The sequence below is a fragment of the Macrobrachium rosenbergii genome, chromosome 11 (assembly GCF_040412425.1).
Source record: "Macrobrachium rosenbergii isolate ZJJX-2024 chromosome 11, ASM4041242v1, whole genome shotgun sequence".
In the NCBI taxonomy this organism is placed as follows: Eukaryota; Metazoa; Arthropoda; class Malacostraca; order Decapoda; family Palaemonidae; genus Macrobrachium; species Macrobrachium rosenbergii.
In genome coordinates this window covers 42343884-42368775 of record NC_089751.1, presented here as the reverse complement: position 1 = coordinate 42368775, position 24892 = coordinate 42343884, and the positions used below count along the sequence as shown (strand labels likewise).

The following is a 24892-nucleotide window of genomic DNA, read 5'->3' as shown; positions in this document are numbered from 1 at the left end:
AATTTCATTGATTAATTAGATACAATACACAGGGAACTGATATGCTATCATCAGTATTGTCATTTATGTGCTATTTCAGATATTTTTAAGGGAAAAATAATAATTTAATCTATGAAATTTAGTGTTTCTTTGCTGACGTTTTATGTTATTTACTGTTTTGATTTCTCAATATTGCACCAAAAGAATGGTATGTGGCATCATGTAATTCAGTCTATCAAAAGTTTATTTCTCAAGTGAAACTAAATACAATAAAATAATGTAGCCATTTAAGGAAGCTAAGATTAAGGTACATGTTAGGATATTTATTTACCTGGGGCTTGTGCACGGCTAAAAGTCATTGTTGCTCTTTTATCATTTTATCTGATTAAAGGTGCTACTAAGATAAGGTATCAAGTTAAAGATCACCTCCATTGCCAAACAGCCTGTGTGACAGCTGAGCTGTTTTTTGGTCTTTGTTCAGTGTTGTGAGTTTGAATAAAGAAAAGTTAGGTATTGGTCAATTTTTCCTTTGTCCACATGGTGAATTTTGTGGTCATGAAATATTTGAAGATAGGAGTGGGCTAGATGTTTGTTAGTGGAGTAACATACTGATATATATCAGTGTGTTGCTCTACTAGTTTGTTAAAATGCGCTTTAATTATTTAATTTTGCCTTTTAGTCACAATTTGTTTACCAAAAGCAATACAGTATCTCATTTTTGTAATAATTTATCAGTAGCTACGGTAACATTCCTATAGTGTTTTTAATTCGTAATTGGTAATTTCTAATACTTTGATGCATATTAGATTTTAAAATGTAAGCATCTCTATATATAGTGTAATTTTGATTTTATTCTTATTACCTTTTTCAGAACTAATACCAATCATTCAGAGATGGGTGATCGTCATGGGATGCCGCGGAAACGAACTCATGTTTCTTTAGTGGAAAAGGCAGGCTGTTTTAGTAGTAATGAAAGTATAGGTGGACCATTGGCTGGTGAGTACACAGTTAAAACTTTGATATTGGTGCATTCTGTTTTTATTTTCTTTTTAATACACATTTTTTGTTTGTTATACTGCAATCAAAGAGCAGCGCAGTATTTGTGATGCGTCCAAACTTTGCTGTCTAAAGTATGGAATGTTAGTCACAAAGTGAGTCATCAGTGAACAGAAGAGGTTGCGAGTCTTTCTATTGATTAGTGTCCCTCTCTGAGGAGATCCTGTTCTTTAGGTAATTGTTGTCTTTATCCCTACTGCTATCCTTTAGGTAAGGGGTTGGTTGCCTTGATGGGACTCTATTTTCAGTTCATTTAACATTCTTTTGACACCCACTACCCCTGCCACCTCCCTCCATTTCCCCCAAGCTGCTTTTATCATACTGTCCCTCATGAAAACTAACTCTGACTTAAGACATTTCTGTATTTTGTTGCTGGCTATTATTAGTACTGCTGTTCTTATCTTTTATACATCATTTCAACCAACCTAACTAAGTTTTGTGAGTTTTTCCCTTGTCCTTAATCACCAAAACGCCACATATCATGTTATTTTATGAAATGCCTTCTCCGAGTCTATAAATTCACAGAAAAGTATTTGATTACCTTCCAGCTTCTTTTCCTGTAACTGTCCAGTCTTACAGACATCACCAGCTCTACCTATTCCTATAAGGAAACTGTAATGCTGTTCACAAATTTCCATAAATGGTGAACAAAGCAAAGATATGCTTGCATTGATGGCATAAAAATCCCTCAAAATATCTTATGTAGGTAAAATAATGAGTAAGAGACTACGAGATATGTGAAAATTTTGCACTTTCCCCAGTAAAATAATTCCACCCCAAAAAGATTTGTGATAAAGTCATCATTGTAAATCCACAATATACCCAGATAAATTACGTAGGTTTTGCAGTGCAAAAGTAGTAATTAGTGTTCACCAAAGAATATATGAAAAAATGAGTGACAAAGTACAGTAATAGAGTTTTTTCCATAAAATAAGTGACATCCTGTCAAGTGTTTGTTTCTCTCTCTCTCTCTCTCTCTCTCTCTCTCTCTCTCTCTCTCTCTCTCTCTCTCAGAAAAAAGATAAAGTGATGTACTTATAGAATAAAATCGAAAACAATACAGAACAAATAAACACATTTCACACATGAATAAAATTTCTCTCTCTCTCTCTCTCTCTCTCTCGTGCGCGCGTGCGCACTTACACATGCAGAGGAAAGATAAGTATTGTAATTATAGAATAAAACTCTAAAACTATGTAAAACAAATACTGTATGCCTACTACATATGCATAAAAAAAAAGGATTCTCTCTCTCTTCCAGAAAAAAAGAGAAATGATGTACTGTAGTTATAGAATAAAAACCTAAAACTATACGAAATAGTTAAATATAGGCTACATGTTACGTATGTATGTATATATATATATATATATATATATATATATATATATATATATATATATATATATATATATATATATATATATATATATATATATATATATATATATCCCCTGGTTGGGAACTAAAACTTGCTGAAAATGAAAATCCAAAAATCATAAGAAAACCTTCTTTTAATGTGCTGGTTTGCATTATTATTGAGTTTTCTTTTATTGATGTTTGATTATTCTGCCATTTTTATATCCATCATCGGTAAGCGATGGACTTGAATTTGTCAGAAGTTGATAATTTATATGATGAATCATTGGTAAGCGAAAGTGTTCGAACGTCGTACCAATCAACTTTTATATATATAAATATTGGTCTTGCTGAAAATGATCCTCACCTTGTGTGACTTTGTTTCTTTTTGATGTTTGTACGTCAGGAGCGATGGAGTTGGTTGAAGGATCTCAGTTGAAACATCAATCAACCCTATTCCTTGGTTTCACTGACTTTGTTTCCATCTCTATTGTTACATGTTTTTCTATTGTTACATGTTTTTCGCTTTTGTATTTATTGTTTACAGTAAACCCCCCGTATTTGCGTTCTCACGACTCGCGGACTCACGTATTCGCGGATTTCCCTGGAACGTATCTACCCATTATTCTTGGAAAATTTGCCCATTTGCTGTATTTTTCACTGAGAAATATTCACTAATTACTGTATTTTATATCATTTTCATGACTAAATGCACTTTTTGTGATAAAACTATTAAAATACTCAGGTATAAGCATTTTTAGAGCGTTTTTCTTGTGTTTAAGCTATCAAAATAGGCAGTTTTAGAGCGTTTTTCTTGTGTTTAAGCTATCAAAATAGGCAGTTCTAAGTGTTTTTAGAGGGGTTTTAAAATATTCAAGGATTTTAGCTGTTCACGGGGCAGGTGCAGTATGCATCCCCCGTGAATACAGGGGGGCTTGCAGTATTCAGTTTTTTTGTTTCATCTCTGCTGTTCACTTATTTTTCATTTGGTAGCCAGTTAATTCATATAAAAACATCACCATCTTGTTTAATGCTAGGAAGGGGGTCATGCCCTCACACGGTGCATATTCATTAAGTATCGTTACCAAACATCTAGGATAACAGGCACTATGGAGATAGTCTTTCTTTGGAGTTACTATATCAGTCTCCTGTATATCAGTGATAGTGAATAGCTGCCCAGCATCACTTACCTACGGAAGTGGTGACTCAGTGCAAACAAAATGAGGGGTTTGTTCATTGTATTGGCAGAAAATGATTTTTCCAGGCTCCCAAAAAGTAACGATGACATGACTTAGCAAGTAAGAGGGGACATGCAAATGAAAGATAACCAGAGGGAAGGCTCAAGAAATCTTTTGTCTGTAGATGACTCCATTTGTGGCTAACTCCACACCATTCTGGACAGTATAGCACTAGTGGAATAAAGAGGCCATTTTTATGTAACAGTGTGAAAATCATTTAAACTTTAGTTTGCTTTGCTTAAGCAGTTTTATAATATTGCTTTCTGTCTTTGGTCAACACAAGTTCCTCGGGCTATGGACTTCATTGTGGTTGGTAAGTGTATATGTGAAATGGTTTTACAAATATTTTTACTTTGATTCCTGTTATCATACTAAATTGAAGTAGCTGAATGACACAAATTAGTATGCATTATTTTTAGTCTGCTTTTGTAAATTAGATAGTCATTAGTGAATGCTGCTTTTGAGGACTTTTGCCTTAGATAAATTTTTCATTCAATGTATATATGTATTTGCCATTTGGAATCAGATGGTGTCAATATAATTAGTTTAAGAACATTTTCCTTAGTCTGGTAAGGAAGTATTGTTCACTGATGATATGGAAAATGAAAGACATGAAACTAATGTAATTTTAAGTTAGCTGTCCTGTAGTCTAGGTTTGTAACGTCTGGAAATTGTAAATGAAATGTCGTAGAGTGGATTAATATGTAAGGAAAAAATGTATGCATTACAGTGTCAAAAGTATAGAGGAATGAGTTTAGGAGCATGCCATGATAATTATGAAGTAAGTCCTGGAGGAAACATTGAAAAAAAATGCCGGTATCGACAGTCATTGTTATGGCTTCAGGATAGGAGAATCAATAACACAAATATCATAATGAGACTTCTGGAGGAGAAGTAGCATGTGAGAAAGAAAAAAATGTCAAATATTTTTGGATCTATAGACATCGATAAGCAAGCATTTAGGTAGACATTACAGAAGAATATTGTACCAGGGAAGCTCATTGAGTTAGTAATAGTATTATATCATAACACAAAATGCAGAATGAAGACAATGAAAAGAATTTGAAATTGGTGTCCCTTAAGGATCAGCCCTTGTGTCTGTTGCTGTTTATCATAGTAACAGAGGAGTCTACAAAGAAGGGCTAAAAGGCCCAAAAGAGCTACTGTATGCAGATGAGTTGATGTTAACAGCAAAATTGGGGGAAGTGAAAAACTGAAATGCTTATTGGATTGGAAATGTCTGTAAACAAAATCAAACTGACAGGGATCAGAAAAGAAGAAAAAATGGTATCCAGCTGGTAAAGTGGCCGTGCAGTTGCTTTATGAGTGGTTCATGGATGAATGCATTGCTACATGATATATTGTATCCACTGTAATAGGTGCTGTCACAGGCGATAGCTAGGATAGCAAAATGTAAATGGAGCAGGAGATATGTAAACACCTGAAATATCTAATAGTGAAGAGGAAAAGGAGGAAACTATTTTTTTTTGATTGAAGGGTTATAAATGTTACTTTGAAGCTGTTAAGGAGAAGACTGTAAGGGAAAAAGTAACAGGATCTTGGATGAAATCAGATGTCCACTTGTTAAACAGGCAAATTCCTTTTTTGTTTAAAGCTCATATCTAAGTGCACCTTAGCACGATAAGGTTATTCACATGGGAAAGGAGATTTTGAAAAAGTATGGTTATAGTACACTGAAATTCAGGCCACAGTGTCTTTGGAAGATCATATTATGAAGTAAGACTTTACTAGAAGTTGTATGGGCTGCATTAAACTGAAATGCTTAGTGCATGGAAGGAGAGGGGTGAAGAGGCAGATATGGAAGTAGCAGGACGAACACCATTGGGAAGACAAAGGGCATATTTGAAGATCCAGACTAGAGGGAAACTCGGACAGAAAGTGCTCAAGATAAAAAGAGTAGATAGGATTTTTGTGTGCATAACCTCATAAATGGAAATCCTGAGAAAACAGTGAAGAAAATATTTTTGATCATGAGAAGATATTCATAAGTAGTTAATCCTTGTCATATGAATATGCACCATAATCTAGATCAGGGGTTCTCAAAGTGGTCGATATCGATCCCCAGGGGTCAGTGGGACCATCAAAGGGGTCGGTGAATAGTCAGGGGGTAGAAAGGGGGTCGGTGAATGTTCGCTGATAGGGTCTGTAGGACCAGTGAAGCCTCCAATTTGAAATTCCCATTAATTAATAAAAATCTGACTATCAAACCTCATTATATTAAAGAAAATTATATTACTTTCTTGAATTAAGTTATCTGTACAACGTGATGAGTCAACTTTAGGCAGCTCCAACCTTCTCATGGCCTATCTGAGGTATTACAGTCAAAGTCAAAAGGACATTATTGATGAATTTTTGTTTGCCAAATATCTCACAGCTGAATCAGAAGGTGAGACAATTTTACAATTTTACAATGCGTGCAGCAATATTTTGAAAAATACAAAATACCTCTTAGTAATATTACTGCAGTGACTACTGATGGTGGGTCGGTACAGAGGATTTGCAAGCCTACTCAAACAAAAAGTGCCTGATGTATGTAGCATACACTTTGTACTGCACAGACATCTTGTAGCCAAGAAATTCAGTGATGGACTGCATGATGCCTTGAAAATGTGCATCAGGGCAATAAACAAAATCAAGGCACATCCACTTAACTCACGATTGTTTGCACTGCTGTGCGAAGAGAATGATAACGTATAAGAAATTACTTCTGCACTTTAAGGAAAGGTGGCTGTCTAGAGGTCACAACTTTCAAAGACTTGACTTATACGACTCAACTGTTTAGTTCCTGGCAGATGCGGACTCATCTTTATGTGAAGAGTTGAAAAAATGCAAAAATTCCCTGTTCTATCTGGCAGGTCTCTAATCTAAAATTAATGAGACACGAAATTGTTTGCAGGGTAAAGGTGTTACCATCACTGAGGCCAGGACAGTTTTACCAGGATTCCAAGGCAAACTTAGCTTGTTTAGAGCTTCACTGCCACGTAAAGATTTTCAGTATTTTTCAAACTTACAACAGATGCAAAGTGAAAGCATTTCTGATGAAATTTACATGACTCATCTGGAGAATTTAATTGAAGACTTTAAAAAGCGCTTTGAAAACCTGGAAAAAAATAAATGCCGGAATGGATCCTAACTCCATTTGATGTGTTAGAAATAAGGAATGCAGATATTGCCTCACACCTGGAGGATGAATTAATTGACATGACTGTGGACCTGGAAGCAAGTGCCTTGTTCAGAAGAAAAGGTCTCCGTGAATTTTGGATCAACAAGAGCAACGTTGCTAAATATCCTCAGCTTTGTGCAGTGGTTGAGCCATTTTCACTCGCTTTCCCAAGTTCATATATGGTTGAAGCTGGTTTCAGTCATGCAAATGCAGTCTTAACAAAACAGAGGAGCAGACTGAGCCTGGAAGAACGAGGTGACAAATGGCTGAAGCTCACCAGTCTACAACCTAATTTCAGCATCCTTGTTGAGTCCCACCAAGCACATCCTTCACATTAATGAGGTCAACAGTGGAAGAAGAAAATGGCATGTTGCACTGAGAATTAAGTTACATATACTTGTACAGCTAAAGTTCTAAACATATTTTCTTACTATGTGTTAACTTTTTATCATACTGCATGTCTGGTACTAAACTAATACTACTCAAATTGATTTTGACATTGGTGTTTTTTTCCCTGAATTTTTAATTGCTAGGCTAGGGGGTCAACAGAAAATTTGAAACTTCATTGGGGGGTCGACAAGTTAAAAAGTTTGAGAACCTTGATCTAGATTAACAAAAATAAATTTTCCAAAACAAACATATTGTCTTTGGTGTCCACTGTTTGTCACGAAATGCTCCCATCCAAAAATTTCCGGATTAAAATGTAGGTGTGTACAGTGTAAGTGGCAAATCTAACAGTCCCCACTTGTCAGGCTTCCCTCGTCATTTGTTTATCTCATCATGATTTTGTTCTATAGACATCTGGTGGTAGCAACCACAAGTTTTGTGCATTGTTTTTTCTCCAGTATCATTTCCTGTACTATATTTCTGCTTTCCTTTTCCCACACTTTTTGAAATCTAGTGCATTTTCAAAGAGTAGCTAAGTGCCAGTACTCTTTTCTGTCGAGGAAAGAACATTTGGTGATTTATCTTTATATTGCTTTCTTTAGATTTTCTAGATTTATAGTTGATTTTAGTCTCTTTCAATCTTACTGTTTTGAGTTGTTAAGGCAGTTCAGGAGTTGTCTGAAGCAAGGACCAAGAGGAAATGCTTTAGGAAAAGAGAATATTGTTTCTGCCATCATTATTCTGAAATGGTTTTGTTTGGACCAGTCTAAACAAGCTGCCAGTGTATTTATCCCTGCTGGTTATGTTACCCTATAAATTGGCTACCTTTCACTGTTAGAGGGACCTGGAATTTTTCACTGCTGTACTCCATTTTGCAAAAACCAGGAAAGTGTTTGGACTTTGGAGTATCTTTTTGATAAATTCCACTGTCAATTTCACTTCTGCAAAGGACTCTTTCCCTGCTGGGGCTTAATGGCTTTACCTTTGTTGAGCCATAGACTCTAGAAAAGGTATATCCTGGCTCTTCCCATCTGTAGCACAGAGCTTCATTGTCTCTTAAATGAAACTTCAGTGGCAATAATTTATTGCCAAAGGTAGTCTTGTGAACTCCCACATTCATATCTTTTAGGAGTACCATTAACAGGGTGGGCTCTCACCACCATTTCTTTTATGGGTCTTTGATGGATGATGGACACCAAATTGAAGAGTTTCAGCCTAAGGTGATAAAGATTTTGTGTCCAGTTTCACAGTCAAACTTCTCTGAACTCTGGAGTGTAGAATAAAGAGATATGATGCATTTAGCATCTCAAGGTCTAAACACCTCATGTGATGCTCAGTTAATAGTGTGTGGGTTTACAGCTTGAGTATTCCCCAACTAATGTAAGTTATTGAGTTTGTAAGTGGGTTTTGTGTAAAAAAAAAATGCCCTTTTTTAAAACAGAATCATTTTTTTCATAAAATCTTATTATTTATTATACTATGTTTCACTCCACTTTGTACCATGTTTTGTCAGAGTGGGAATAAACAAAAATAAGTCCATATGTTGATAGCTGTAACTGTTGAAGTTGCTGCACATGGAATACACACCCATTGCTAGTAGTTCCTAGGAAATTTTTGTCTGGGAACATTTCATGACAAAATAGGTACTATAAGTAATGGGTTTGTATTAAAAAATTATTTCTGTAAATAACTGCATACTGTATTTTGGAACCTGTATGAGTGCAGTAATCACAGCCTGATTAAAGAAGGTAATTTCACCATATTTCTTATGATTCTTTGATGTTGCATGTGCATAAGTAGCTTACATTTGCATGTGCAATTTGTAGCTGTTGAGGCCCAATGATATGCATTGTAACTAGTAAATCTTACACACTAAAGTTAAATAACTTTGATCCCTTTTTATAGGCATTACAAGGAATAGAAATGATTGTTAGGACAGCCTAAGCTACATCAACTTTGATTAAGTCAAATATAGTCAGCCCTGTGAGTGATTATCTTGACAGAATTGGTAGTATTATGATTCTCTAAAAAGAATAGTATTTTGAAGTTTTGTCTTTTCTCGTGATTAGTCTCTCAACATCCCTATTCATGTGGGGTGGATGTAACTCATGGCTAAATCTTGGGGTGCAGAGATTACAAACAAACATTTATGTGACTACTCCAATTTCAGTCAACATCATGTCTTGTATGCATGTCTTGACAACAGTTGTCAAAACATAAATACAAAATTCTAGAGGGAGTTTTGTCCATCTGTAACATGTTCATTTTATCCAATTATAAAGTTAAAGAAGTTAATTTCATTGGGAAAATTATATTTTGTTTTAAAAGAACAAACCTTCTGGGCCACCCTGCATAAATGAAGAATTTAGTTAAACTAGTATGCTTAATGATGACTATTATCATGCTTTAGCAGTCCACATATTGAACACCTTAACTGTGTGAAAGTGGTAAATGCGTATTTGTTGATATGAGCTCTTTTTTTATGTTAAGCTTGGTTTTTAGGTATAGTAATACTGAAGTTTAAGTTTATTATTTATTCATGGGGTCACTGTTGTATGATTATACCATACCTTGTTACACCTTGTCTCTTTAATACTGTAATAGTATATGTTTTCTGTTTCATGCACTTTAGGTGGTCGGACACGCAAACACTCTGGTAGTGTTTCTGACTCCTCAGGCCCACCCAGCAAAGAAGTCAAGTTTATGAAAACTGCCCATGAGCTTCAAGCACGTGATGAGCGGATTGTTTTGATGTCTTCGCATAAGATTCCATTCCATATTTTTTCTGCTCTTCCCTACAATAAATCAAAGCTTGGAGGGTAAGTTGATGACTGTTTTCATTAGGAGCCAAGACTTACAGGTCAGGCAACCTTCACTCTGTGATTCATTAAAAAACATGTGATAACTTATCAAGTTGAAAAGTTTCCTTACCTACAGTCTTTATCTAATCACCTTCTGACCAGTTTTGTGATTATGGTCTCTCTCTCTCTCTCTCTCTCTCTCTCTCTCTCTCTCTCTCTCTCTCTCTCTCTCTCTCTCTCTCTCTCTATTGCACTCAAGAAGCATACTTTATCATAACATTTTTTTGGTCTGGGGATGGGAGAGGGGCTGTGGGATTGATTTGTCTAATGTATGGTAAGTTATATCACAAACATATTAGTCTCAAGTTACTTACACTCTTTTCTTCATTCCTCCAACATGTTTGTTATAATGAAAACACAAAGTAATGAGATATAATTACTCCCTCAGAATGATAGATCTTAAGGCTAATCCATTGTCTCAATAAATATATGTGTACCAGACATAACTACATGAAAAAAATGAAATGACAGCATGTCAGATTTAGCAAGAAGTTGTTAGTGCTCAGTCCAATTGTTTTTATTGGATTTTACCCATTGTGAGTTTTGAGTAAATTTTGCATGTTTCACTTAAAAGTTTGTTTTTATCTTTATTTCACTCTCAGTGATTGCTTTGCACTTAAAATATAGAGTATTTGTAATTTTTAACTTGGCAAATTGAAAAATTTAAGATGTAAAGGGATGCACAGTACTTAACCACCAGTCTATCCTCTTTTTCCCCTACCCCCATCCCCAGCCATGGGTCTCCTCCCTGCACATACCCAGGGAGAACTCGACCCTTTATACGTGGGCATATCTGATATTATCAGTTTGTCTCACGCTTAAAGAGCTTTTGAAATGATGCAAATATAAGAACTTTTAGGCACGGTATTCTAATTTTATTTTCGAATATAATGTGTAAATTTTTTATATATGAGGAACTTGATCCAATCATATAGTAACAGTTACCTGTTTGTAGCACAGTATATTACTGTAATTTTCAGCAACTCTAGAATTACTATAGAAACCTGATAGTAGCAGTTGAAAACAGATCAAGCTATATGATGGAATATGAAATTCATCTTGTCAGAAAAATTACAAATAGTTTTGATTCATCTTGAAATTGGTCACTCGTTTGACTCATGGATATTTGATGAATAGCCTACATGAAGCCTTCCCAAGGTGGAGCAACCAATTTCCTCTTATACCTCCTCTTACTGAAATTCTTCCATTCCTTAGGAGACCAAGCACTACACTCAGAACAAGGGTTACTTATATTGCAATCATTAACCCTGCATCTGCTACAAGTAGCATGGGGGTCGGTATCCAATGAGGCTAAGAGAGCATGGGTTATTACTTGTCCCAGGCACCTTCTCTGAGGCTTGGATTGCTTAGATGATTCATGGGTTTGCATTTTGTAAATTCAAATACACACACAAAGCACAATATAGCACAGAAACACACAAACAAAAATAAAAAGAAAAACCAGAATGCCAAGGCGTAAAATGAACAGGAAGTGCATAAAAACCGGCTTCTTAGTGAGAGAAGGGTAGCATGAGCGTCTTGCAAGAAGACGGTTAGAGAGAGAGAACTGAACCGCACAGCATCATCTGCCTCTTTCCCTATTGGCTGTCTCCCTTTGCCACCAAAACCTTGTGTTTTTTTTAACTGGACTCCAGCTTAATGCTTGAGAAAATCCCCTTACAGAAAGACCTCAGGTTTGTTTGTTATGAAAAATACAAATTGATTAAAAATTTGTCATTGTAATAAATAAAATTTAACTTTATTATTAGCAAAGAGAAATCCTGTGAGCCAGCCCTGTAACTAAATACATTAGCTCAGTGGTCTGGTTAAACAAAATAATAACCAATTTTTTTTAATGAATTTAGTAAGAAATTGTTGTTTTATTTTTAGAAGAATGGTACAGTTGATTATTATTATTATTATTATTATTATTATTATTATTATTATTATTATTATTATTTATTATTATTATTATTCAAAATGTGCTCACACACTGTATTTCTTGTAATAAAGGCCATTAACTTGGTAAAAGATTTCAGTGAATATAATGCCCATAAGTAAAAAAAAAGAACCAAGAGAAGAGTATAGTAGATCATGGTGAAAGTGATATTCAGACAGAAATTTAGTACAGATATACCCTTTTGATGATATCTAGAGAATGCCAGAACCCATCCCTTGCCACAATATTTATTTATTCATTTCTGATACATAAAATGTTTCAGCTATACCTGTGGTGTTTGTTGAGTTGTATCAGAAGAGTTAGTTGTACCTTTAGTTTTTGTTGAGTTATATTAGATGAGGTAGGTGTACTTATGGTTTTTGTTGAATTGTATTAGATGAGGTAGCTGTACCTATGTGTGGTTTTTGTTGGTTTGCATTAAATGAGGTAGCTTTACCTATGGTTTCTGTTGAGTTGTATTAGATGAGGTAGCTGCACCTATGGTTCTTGTTGAGTTGTATTAGATTGAGGTAGCTGTACCTAATGATTGTTGTTGTTGTATTAGATGAGGTGGCTGTACCTATGGTTCCTGTTGAGTTGTATTAGATTGAGGTAGCTGTACCTATGATTCATGTTGTGATATTAGATGAGGTAGCTGTACCTATGGGTTTTGTTGAGTTGCATTAGATGAGGTAGCTGTACCTATGGGTTTTGTTGAGGTGTATGAGATTGAGGAAGCTGTACCTATGGTTCTTGTTAAGTTGTATGAGATTGAGGAAGTCACACATATGTTTTTGTTGTGTGACATTGTTAACACATCATCTTTTAAAGTAACACTGTTTCTCTTTGGAACAGTAAAAGTGATGGTCGTGGGGAAAGTGGCCGTCGGCGTCATGCTTCGGGTAATCGCCCCTTATCAACAATCAGCGATAATGCTGATCCTGCGCACATTATTGGGCTTGATCGGACAGATGAAGTCGTGGTGAGTATGTTGTACAGTTTTACTTTATCTGGATGGTGTACTCCAGGTAAAAGTATACAGTATGTCAAGTCATCATTGAAATGCATAGAATAGAATTGGATAGAGCCTGAGAGATTTACATGCAAGTAAGCACAGTATTATTTTGCTACTGAAGCTTTATTTTAATAAACTTTTTGAAATTAATTTTTTTGCAAAATCTTCTTGAAGGTACACTATAAATATTGTAAATATTGTACATTAAATTTTCTACAACTTTCATGAAGATAAGGACAGTGAATGTTTTTAATCAGGAAAATTACATCATGGAGAGAGAATAATAGGTACATTTGCTGGCAATGTGTTCAGCTGATGTGCTTGTTGACTGCTTGTAAGTGAAAAATGGTTGCTAACAGAATACTCCTAATGAATTACAATAAACTTACTAAACATGTAAAGTGACCCTTGGATATGCATATGGGAAATATGTTGAAATATGAGGCCTGTAGTGGAATAATATGCAAAAAATGCCAGAAAAACTTTAAAAGAACTGGAAAATATCTATAATTTGGATACTCTCAAGGCATTGCAGCACCACAAAATCAATTTAAGGCTGGGAAAACTGGAAAGTGTTATTGTTAGTACCATTTAGTATAGAGGGATCAGTAATCAAATGAAAGCTTTTGGTGTGTAAGTTATGGCTGATAACATGAAAGAATTTTAGCACTTAAATTTTTTTTTTTTTTGTGTGTGTGTGTGTGTGTGTGTGTGTGTGTGTGTGTGTGTGTGTGTGTGTGTGTGTGTGTGTGTGTGTGTGTGTGTGTGTGTGTGTGTGTGTGTGTGTGTGTGTGTGTGTGTGTGTGTGTGTGTGTGTGTGTGTGTGTGTGTGTGTGTGTGTGTGTGTGTGAAAAATTGGGTAGTGCATGTTTTTCTCAAAGTTTTCAAATCACTTATAGTAAATATTTGAAAGAAACTGCATGTAAGAATCCTAATTGGGGAATAGTGTTTCAAATGAACTTACTAAATTAATTTTATGATGAAAGGAGTTGAAGTTTTCTCATGGAAATGGTTATTTTTCCCAAAAGTATATAATGCCTTAGTATTGAAAACAAACTAATTCTGATCAAATTAGCTTCTGCAAGCATTCAGGACTAATGAAATTTTGTAGTTTTCTTGCATTGTTATGTATGATTAACAGGAACAGCTGACAGATTGGGTTAATGAATGTCAGAGTTTATTTCTTTTAGAAGTCAAAATACTGTGAGTCTTTCATTTTCATGTAGGGGCATTAGAGCTAATACTAATTCTAGGTTCATGTTTTTTTTAGGATGAAGAGGTTATGCCTGTTGTAGTTGATTGTTAAAGTTTGAGCAAAGTTTTGTGATTGCAGAGTAAGGTGGACTAATAATATCTTTCAGACCTAGGAGTATCATATTAAAAAATGTCTTATTTTTGCTTATACAATACTTTCAAAACCAGAGTGACTTAAACCAACCATGAAATGACCTTGAGGACAATTCTGTACATGAATCTTTTAGATGGATGCCCTAATAGAATTATTATTACAAGATATATTCTTGAGGATTCCAGTCATGTCAGCCCCATAGTAATGGTCATTTTGGCCTTAATCTAACCTAACCTAACCTAACCAGTACATAGTGAGATGATTTAGGCCTAAATGACTTGCTTCTTATTCATCAGGAATTATATTTAAATTCAATACATACATTCTTTTTGCATTAAATTGTATTCATATTCCATAGATCCACTTTATAATAGTGTACATATGTTCCTTGATATTTAACAGGTTGGCACATGTGCTGGTGTCACAAGTAAGAAGGTACCAGTCTTAGCGACAGTTGTGTTCTGTTGTTGCATTAGAATACCTGGTATTAAATTCATTCTGTCGTTAGGGCAGTGTTAGGGACTTTTAATTGTAGAAGTAACTGTATACACCAGTAATTTGAGCAGGAAACTTGTAAGTTGGGGTGACTATGTCATACCACTGTTGGTCTGTCCTTTTCAATTATTGAAACAAGGGAACTTGTGTTTAATTTGTAGTTGTTTGATGTAGTGCCATGAAAGTTTAATAACTTTTGTAATATCTTATGTATTTGTGTGTTTAGAAAATTCTTAAGTTAGATGTATCTTAACAAATAGTAGGAAACTTCCATGGTGTAATTACTTTACATATTATGTAGGTTGTAGTAATTTCCTTGGTATTGTTTTGTACATTATTTTGATAAGTAATAAACTGGGGCAAAGTTGTGTTAGGTGCTGGCTGGTAATTGGTGCAATGGAAATTGAGGAAGCTAAAAGTTTTGATATTGTATAGACAGATATGGCACCTTGCAACATGAATCTGAAGTATTATTTGAAAATTCATTATGGTTTAGTAGTTGTTAGTGAATTTCTTATTACCAGCCCAGAAACAGGAGCACATTATTGGCATGTGATCAGTGCAGCAATGGTTTTTGCAGTTAATTTAATTGAAAAAGAACATTACTTTACCATCAGAATTGTTTAATATCACTTTAACAAAATTATACTTGCCAACAAATTGAAAGCAGAGCTCATTACCCCTGGAACCTTGGTCCAAGTAGAGGCCCTTAGCTAAAAAGAGTTTGCATAACTTCAGAGTGTCATTTTTGCATAACTTCAGGGTGTCATTTTCCATAATTTTTCAGTTAATTTGTTCAAGAATAAATACTCCTTAAGTCTAAAACTGTCCAGATGATGGCATAAAATGTTTATTTTCATATCGGAAAAAATCTCGTTTTGGTAGATTTTTTGGGTGACGGTGAAGATTAAAATATATATATATATATATATATATATATATATATATATATATATATATATATATATATATATATATATATATATATATATATATATATATATATATAATATATATATATATATATATATATATATATAATATATATATATAATATATATATAGATATATATTTTTTTTTTACAAACCATAAATATTTAATAAGGTTTTCATTTATGGGACCAAATGTTGATACAAGAAATTTGTACTTTGTTCATTTATTTCATGTAGAGTGATTGATATATGGGGAGTAGGCATTTACATTTTTTTAAGGGGGGAAAAGATATCACAGAATGGAGTTTTTGGGTTAAATTTAATTTTTATGGTGTCCTTTATTCTTGGTATAAATATTGTAAACATATCCTAGTAATTAAAGTAAATCCCAGTAAATAGATCAGCTGCCCACTTTAATTGCCATTCTTTTTTGTATTTATGTACAGTATATATTTTTTCCAATTTTTTTCAGTCTAATTTTTGGTTATATAGCATACAGTCCCAACTTGAAGATGTTTGATTTCATTGTAATTATATGTATTGTGTGTAAATTTATTAGTGGTAAAGCTTGTTGGCAAAGCAAAAAGTTATAGAAGGAATTTTACCTGTGGAAAATTATTTTGGATGTGTGACACCCACTGTTGTGTCTTCCAGGAAATATCCTACTGTGAGCTTTTAGAACCGTCACGTAGCTTCTTTTGCAAGCCCCGCCGCCAACAGTCAGAACATGTTGAATATTTAGATCAGAATGAAAGGTGCATCCACCCTGGTGTAGCCAGATGCTTCAGCTATGAACCTGCTACGCATAAAGCAACTGCCCATTATGTCCCACATTCCCCTCACGGACATGTTGAAAAAGGTACGCAACGTGTCATTTTTTGGTTGGATATCTAAATGTGTTTTAGGATTAAGTATAGTACAGTGTATTTCTTGTATGTGTGTTGTCTGAGTGTGTACATGCTGTATAGTACTTTTACTATAGTGGTTAAAATGCCCACAATATATTATATACCTGTATATTAAAGTTAAAGGGACAAGTTGAACTATTTTACTTTGAGATAATGAACTGTTAAGTGTTTATGCTCTTTTGTCTGTCAGTAGAATTTCATAGACAGGAAGTCAGTTATATTTTTAGGGGACATCGATGAATTTTCAAGGTGTAGTGTAGGGCAGTTTTTTCTTTCATTTCATTAATGTAAGGATATTGTATAATATTCCTTGATTGCCTTATGTACCTTAAAATTGGTTTAGTTAGTTTCTTGGATTTTTGATATGGACTTTAGAATAACTTTTTCAATGAACTAGGAGAATTTGATATTTATGGTTGATGTAGTTTCTTAGGCATTGAAGAAAAGGAAGATACTTTATATACATTAAATTACAAATATACCTTAATTTACAAATGTAGTTGAGGATTAGACATTATTATAGCTTCTTTATTGCACATGCATCTAATTACAGTAAAGGTTTAATCTTGTGAAGGTAGATTAAACTTCTTGATCTATTGTATCAGTAATATGTTTCATGGACTTTTACTTGTTACATGTCACTTTTATTTAGAAAACAGATTTCAGTTTTACTCATGGTTCATTGTAGTTTTAAATCTTCTAGAGAAATGGGCAAGTAATGATACTTTTCATAGCCATAAAGTTCTCTATTGTTGACATTTGCAAGTAAAGCTCTTTTATGGAGTAGCTTATGGATTACATTTAGTTGAACCCTTCATCACTTACTTGTCCTTACGGTTTGTCATAAGATGGAAGACCATAGCGAACGTTGACAACATGAGTTTTGTAGCTATTAAAATGATTGTAGTCAGCAAAACTGTATGAATAACACAATTTTCCTTGTAGTAGCATGCTGAATGAGAATTGGGTACACCTGTTCAACACTCAGCTGTTGAATAGCAAGCTCATGATCCAGTCTCCATGTGCAGACTACAATTGAACTTTAGTTGTAAAACACTTAAATGTAGTTCCCTATTTCAGCTAAGTCTCTTAGAAGGAATTTTTATTAGAATCCCCAACCTCTTAAGAGGTTGTGATGTAAGATTTTTTGCATGATAATTTTTGGTATCAAAAATGCGAAAGCTAACACTTTGTGTAAGAAATCCTAGTGTGATGTAATATAATCCACCTTTAGTGTAGTTAACATAAGGAAAGAGTTTATGGTACATGAAATCATCTTTAAGCTAGGTGTCTTTAAATGATCTGATGTTAAAGTTTGATAAGAGTTAAATTTTGTTTTAAAGGATAATGTACGAGTATGTCTGATAACTGGAAGTCATATGTGTCTTCAGTAGTGCAGCAGTTGTTTCATCACAAACCATCAGTCATATGGAGCCCAAATTTGCAGTACAAATACCCCAGACATGCATATTCTTAAGTGGTGTAGGCAGAAGAAGCAGAGTAACTAAAGACAACTGTTCATGCAAGTGTGCCATTGGCCCTTCAGTAGGTAGTAATTATCTTCCTTGTTCTTCCACATATCATAACACTACAGGAATGTCCCCAAGTTTTGCTTCATTATTTGGAACAAACTTTCCTTAACATTTCTGAACTTTGTTATTGATCATTTCTTAACTTTTTGTATTGACTTTTTTAGTAGTAATTTCACTTCCTGTTTAACTTTTTCTTCTGAAAAGGTAATTTATTCCATGGTTTGTGGTTGACAGCTTAGGCTGTCCTAACTTTAAAATGTCATTTGCCCAGCATTTTCATTGGCATGGGTGGTATGACTTCTCATCAGTTCTCAGTTTCTATTATTTTCTGTGAAAGACAAATATGCTTGCTTCATAGAAAACAATGCCAAGAGAAAAAATTTACTGGTTTTTGTGGTTGTGCACTACATTGTAGGTAGTTTCCTGTAAGGACTGTGTTTTGGCTTTTATGTTTTTGCAGTTGGTTGTGAATGCTGCTTTTTTTTCCTTGTTATTGATTTGGAGTTCATATGATCTTGTGATACCTGTGCATTTTTATCCTTATTTTGTTGGTGCAATAACCACCTAATAAGTTGGATAGTAATTTGTGCTAAGAAGTGAGTTTGCTTTGTAAATTCTTGTTTGTGTGTGTGAAGTACTGGTGCCAGTATTTTTCTTTTAAATTTTAATATGTTACATTTGTTACCTGACTTTGTGTAATATTTTAACCAACACCATTTACATCTTCCCCTGCTTTCTATACAGAGTAATTGGTATCAGTAATGTTTTCTTGTCTTTCATAATTGTATGTACTGTATTTCTGCATGTATTGTGTAATTTTGTACATTAATGTTTGATGTTTGTGTAGTACATTGTAATAAGGCCTTTATTAATTGTGTACAGACACACTCAACAACTGAGTTCTGTTCCTGTAACTCAGTAAGTAAAATTGTCGATAGGCAAGGAATCTCTCCCCTCCATCTCCTCTGATGGATAGCTAAACAGTGACAGTGAATTGATGATTGCTTAAATTTTCAAACAAAATGAGAAAAGTGTAACTTTTCTTAGAAGTTTTTGTCTTAACATTTTCAGTAAGTTTAATACGTAGTTAAGTAAACTATGGTGTTTTTGTTATATAAAGTTAATGTGTAAGCCAAGCTTGTTGGTAAGCCTGTGTATTTATATACACAAGTGCACTGTGTATTCGTACATGTGTGTACTATGCATTTACGTTGCTTGATCTCTCTCTCTCTCTCTCTCTCTCTCTCTCTCTCTCTCTCTCTCTCTCTCTCTCTCTCTCTCTCTCTCTCTCTCTCTCTCTCTCTCTCTCTCTCTCTCCTCTAATATATAAACATGTAAATAATTTTTATACATGAGCTACAGTTTTGTTTTTATTTTGTTTGCAAATTTAAAGTTCAGCACCCATAAGTTCATCCTGGAAACTGGATACAATATCTTGGGACAGATTGTATGCTTATGTGCTCCCCTCTGTTTGACCTGGTCAGGACTTCAAGCAAAATGCCACCCTTTAGGAGACTCCTGTAGCAGCTGATCTTTCTAATTCCACAATGACCCAGGCTTGTGATTATTGAGCAGGGTCTAAGGGGCTGGACTCTCCAAGGTTGCTGTATTCATTGTCTGATTCGGCCAATCCTCAGCCATTGAGTTAAACTAAGTCAAATGGACCAGATGTATAATTAGCGTGAGAGAAACATCAGTTAGATCAACTCCTCTAATCCATTGATTGCCGGCTTGCCCCTTCATCTCTGCCTCCAAAAGCAGTTTTTTTTTCTGAAATCTAAAGTACTCTTCCACAAGTGCTGGAATGGTGAGCCATTTTAGTGACAACTTTCAGTGATCTGAGAAGACTCATCTGTTGCCTGGAGGAGGAGTTACTTTGCAAGTCAGGTAAGCCACGTATGTTGGCCTCTTCCTGGATCTTCCCACTGCATTGCTTCAAGGCACATGTGTTACCTGCTTGCACTGTCAGGAAGTTACCCATACCAAAGTTGTTTTTCCATGGATTTGTTATATATGTCCTTCATTTTAGTCACACTACTAGTTGTCAAGACTACGCTGCACCCTCCTTTTTGTTGTTGGATTTGACATCAGGGAATTCAGAGGACTTAATTCTTGGTCCAGTAAGAGTCATTAATTCAGCAGACCTATGTCCTTGTCTGTTAAGAACTATCTGCCACTACCTGGCAAAGACAGACATCAAAGAGATATAATTCCTGACTCTACAGTGTTTACAAACTAGTGATGTACATACATTTTCAAGAATACTTTGGCCTTCTGCCTGAAGCAGGTTTTGCTTCAGGCACACAGCACAGATTTCTTGCTCTACTCTTGAGGTATTTCACTATTTACATAAAGTACCCCATGAGAATACTTTTTGAGCCTTTATTCCCAAGTACTCCACTGGGTTAATTAGATTACTACATAAGTCTGGGAAGACACTTTTTGACATATCTCCTGAATCGTAATTCAGTCTTCTATATGATTGATGAGTTTTTGAAGAAACAGTTTTTATAATGTATAACACAGTTATCCATAGAAACCCATCAATCATGTACAAATATTTTACATCCCATTCCTTTATTTTCAGTGTTGCCTCCAACCATTGCAAAACAGTAAGGGTAATTACTGCCAACTAAAGGTTAATGACATGCATGAAAAGTGCTGTAGCTATTCTGCTACTTCTGCTTATAGTGCATAAAAATATAAGATGTTTTGGGGGACATTCACACCATGAATGGGAGCTTTATACAATTGATGATGGGATTGTATGAAAGCATGTCTTATGCTGTAAGAAAATTGATTTTTTTGTCCAGTCTTGTACACTTTGGGTAGATATTTAGAGGATATGAGAGAAGTTTGTGTAGGGATATGGTATCTCTTTAGAGTTGCAATTGCAAGGGTTTAAATTTATTCCTGCTCTTCCTGTGAATTATAGCTGAAAGGATTGAAAAGTAATGAAGTACTGTATAGGTTTAGTCTGTTGAATATTGGATTTCATGCAAGTGCATAAGTGAAACAGGAAGTGGATTAGTCATAGGGAAGTAAATTAAAAATAAGAAAGACTGGAAAATGTTGGAAAAGCAGAAGAAGAAGAAGAAGAAGGAATGTAGAAGCAAAAGTAGAATGCTGTGATATTTTATAATCTTAGAACTAGAACTAAGGCAAATGAGAACTTGTCTTGTACTGGGGATGATGCTGGGCAATATTCTGGACTCCCAACTTTGAATATTAAAGATCAGAATTTGTATTAGTGTTATGATATTTGTTGTTGGTAGTCTAATCATACAAACTCTACCTTCAGTATCACAAAAGGATGCATAGTCTCTGATGAAGTTATAATATTATAATTGAAGTATTTGAAACAGGCAGATTTTTCCCCTCCACATAGAACATGATAGACAATGGTAAACCTTTTTTAACTACTGTTAAGGGCAGACTAAAAAATCAGTATCGTTTTGTTTTTGCACAGGTGATCATGAATATTTCACAATGAATTTGTAGTTTTGCATAGTTATGGATGAGGAAGTTGAGAATATTTCATACTGAACATGTAGTTGTGCATAGTTATGGATGAGGAAGTTGAGAGTTGATTGGCTTACAGAATAAATGTATAAATTTATTTTTTCTTCAAAATTTTTGTTTTGAGTGGTAATGGTCCACTTTGAAAAGTAACCATTATAGAATGCTATTACAAAATGTAGATTTGACATTGAAATTAGACTGGTATCCAGTAGACTAAAACTTGCAGAGGAATTTATTTAATATAAATTTGTATTTTCTCAGACTGTAAACTTGACAGCATCTCATTTGATGATAATTTGTAGATTACCTGTATATTTCTTCTTTTGTCATGGAAAGCATTTCTGTGAATATATTTCATGTGAAAGCTTTTTAAAGTCTATATTTATTATTTAATAATGCTGTACTAATCATGTTACATTATTTACAATATTGTCTGTGCTTGTGATAATATTGATATTGTATTGTACTTTGATATTCTTATTGCTGTTTCTTTATGTTAGTTGATATTGTTTAAAAGTTAAAAGTAAGTACATTTTACATAAGAGCTTGCCATCAGCATAAGTGTGCATATTATTGGTGTAAGTAATTGAGTAATTTTTTAAACAAAGCTTGACTAACCTTTTTTCGTAGGTGAATGTTGATACTGTATTTTGATTTTACTCATTTGGCACGTAAACTCAGTGTATCAGGGAGTTTTCACAGAGAGATTGAGATGGAACATCCCAGAATTCATCTAAAACCTCGCAATTGCCTTTTAGTGGAATGCCATGGTGATTGTCCTGGAGGAGATGAAACTTTGGGTGTTCATGTCTTTGCTTTCTCATGTGACCCCTAATGTTTAGCCGAGTGCTAATTGTTTCCAGGTGTGGTTTCTGGCTCAGCATCAGTGACGGGAACTTTCACCTTATTGAGGGCCTTAGAAGCTGGGGAGCACATGATTAGAAAGGGTACTTTAAGTTTCACAGTTTTTACCTTAGATGTGGTTTTTTTTTGTGTTCTTGATGTAAACACCTTTAGTTGTTGTTGTTGTTTGATACATGTTCCTGATTTCCCAAGTACGCTAATGTCATGGGGCTATAGTCATAGGAATCTCAATTTGCTATTAGTTTTAGTTTCCAAGGTTGAGTTAGAATGAGAGCCATGAGTTTGGATATGGTATTTTTAGGTTTTACGTATAATTGTTGTAGGGTCAGAGCATTTTTATTATACCGTGGTGTGCTAGGTGGCCTTAGTTGTTTCATGGTATTATGCTTGAGTTCGAAGATTAGACATTACATTGTCCTGTAATTGAATATGTTTATGTATTTTCTTTCTTTTCCATTTCTCCTTGATTTTCTTATTGTGTGGGTTAAAGGTTCTTCTCATCTGTCATGCTATGTATTTTTTTTCAAAACTCATGTCAATGACCTGTATAGTTTATTAATGTGGATCTTGTATACAAGAATCAAAACCTTAACTGATTTTATGCTCAAATCCATGGATTGGTTATCATCATCATATGCCTTAATAGGATAAGTCTAATGTGATAAACCTCCAATGTCTCCAAAATTATCACAGAGTTTTGAAAGTTTTTTGTCGACACTAGATAGCAGGAAAACTCTTGAAATGCTAAAAAAGTAGAATAGCTAGATTAGTGATGAAATCATTGCCGTTACAGACCATTAATTTCAACAGGAATGGCCTTACATAGGAGTTCATAACAGAGTGCTTCTCTGGTGTTTTCCACTCCTTTTAATGTTATGTACATTGGTTCATTTAGTGATGTTTAGGAATAATCTCATTTTTATATATTAGTTTCTACTGTTTACTTCATGTTTTTCATATGTAGAATTTTTTATTATTATTATTATTATTATTATTATTATTATTATTATTATTATTATTACTATTATTATTATTGTTACTTTTTTTCTATCTCAGTCATCCTATTCGACTGGGTTGTTTTTATAGTGTGGGGCTCCGGGTTTCATCCTGGCTTCTTAGGAGTCCATCACATTTCTCCCTATGTGTGCTGTTTCTAATAGCACGCTCTTCTGCACGAGTCCTGGAGCTACTTCGGCATCTAGTTTTTCCAGGTTCCTTTTCAGGGGTCTTGGGATGGTGCCTAGTGTCTCATATGATTATGGGTACAATTTTTGCTGGCAAATCCCATATCCTTCTTTTTTATGTTTTCAGGTGTTGATACTTATCAGTTTTTTCTCTTTCTTTCTCCTCTACTCTGGTGTCCCATGGCATTGCGACATCAGTGAGTGACACTATCTTCTTGATTTTGTCAATCAGCGTCAAGTCTGGTCAGTTGGCACATATTGCCCTATCTGTTCTGATACTGTAGTCCCAGAGGATCTTTGTTCGATTGTTTTCTATCACTCCCTCAGGTTGGTGTTTGTACCACTTACTACTGCAAGCTAGCTGGTGTTTCTTGCACAGGCTCCAGTGGAGGGCTTTTGCTACTGAATCATGCCTCTTTTTATACTGGTTCTGTGCAAGTACTGGACATTTGCTTGCTGTTGTTACTATTATTATTATTATTGTTATTATTATTATTATTATTATTATTATTATTATTATTATTATTATTATTATTATTATTATTATTATTATTATTATTATTATTAATTATATAGTTTCATGCATAGAATACATTAATCATGCATAGATTACATTAAAGTTTTTGTTCCACAGCAGGTCTGTTACCAATAGTTTACCCCAAATTCGTGGTCAACAAATCCCAGACACTTGATTTTTTACTATCTGAAAGGAAATAGTCTGCTGGTCATTAGCAGTTGTCCAATTCTTTATGAAAAATATTTAGACAAAATAGATCACATTAATACAAAGCACAGGTTCTTTAAGAGGCACATAGCAGAAGTGGAATGACTGACTTGGAGCTCTCTTGGTTTAGTTATGAGTGTTGGTCTTTTGCATTCATTTCACCATCCAGTAAATCTAGCATACTTCCCAGATTATTCTGCTAAGTATGGAATATTGTTTTTATTTTTATTAGCCTTGGACACATCTGGAAAGTATAGGTCCATGAAGTTTAGTGATAGTATATTGAATTTAATGGGTTGTATATTAAACAACAGCTACTATATTAATTTAGAACTAACTTTTTTGGGCTAGCACTATGACATTTAAA

The 24892-nt window shown here is 34.4% G+C and overlaps 1 protein-coding gene across 4 annotated transcripts in view; it reads left to right on the top strand.

The window, feature by feature from the left end:
* Positions 1-24892, top strand: part of LOC136843374 (CDK5 and ABL1 enzyme substrate 2-like) — a 60453-nt gene that overhangs the window by 5528 nt on the left and 30033 nt on the right. The window contains exons 3-8 of one of the 4 annotated variants that reach the window (XM_067111721.1): positions 851-975; positions 3913-3942; positions 9833-10019; positions 12856-12982; positions 16446-16650; positions 22617-22700. In XM_067111721.1, the coding sequence (XP_066967822.1) occupies positions 851-975; positions 3913-3942; positions 9833-10019; positions 12856-12982; positions 16446-16650; positions 22617-22700 (758 nt within the window). The remainder of the gene's footprint in view (positions 1-850; positions 976-3912; positions 3943-9832; positions 10020-12855; positions 12983-16445; positions 16651-22616; positions 22701-24892) is intronic. The other 3 variants (XM_067111722.1, XM_067111723.1, XM_067111724.1) reach the window with 3 other exon arrangements.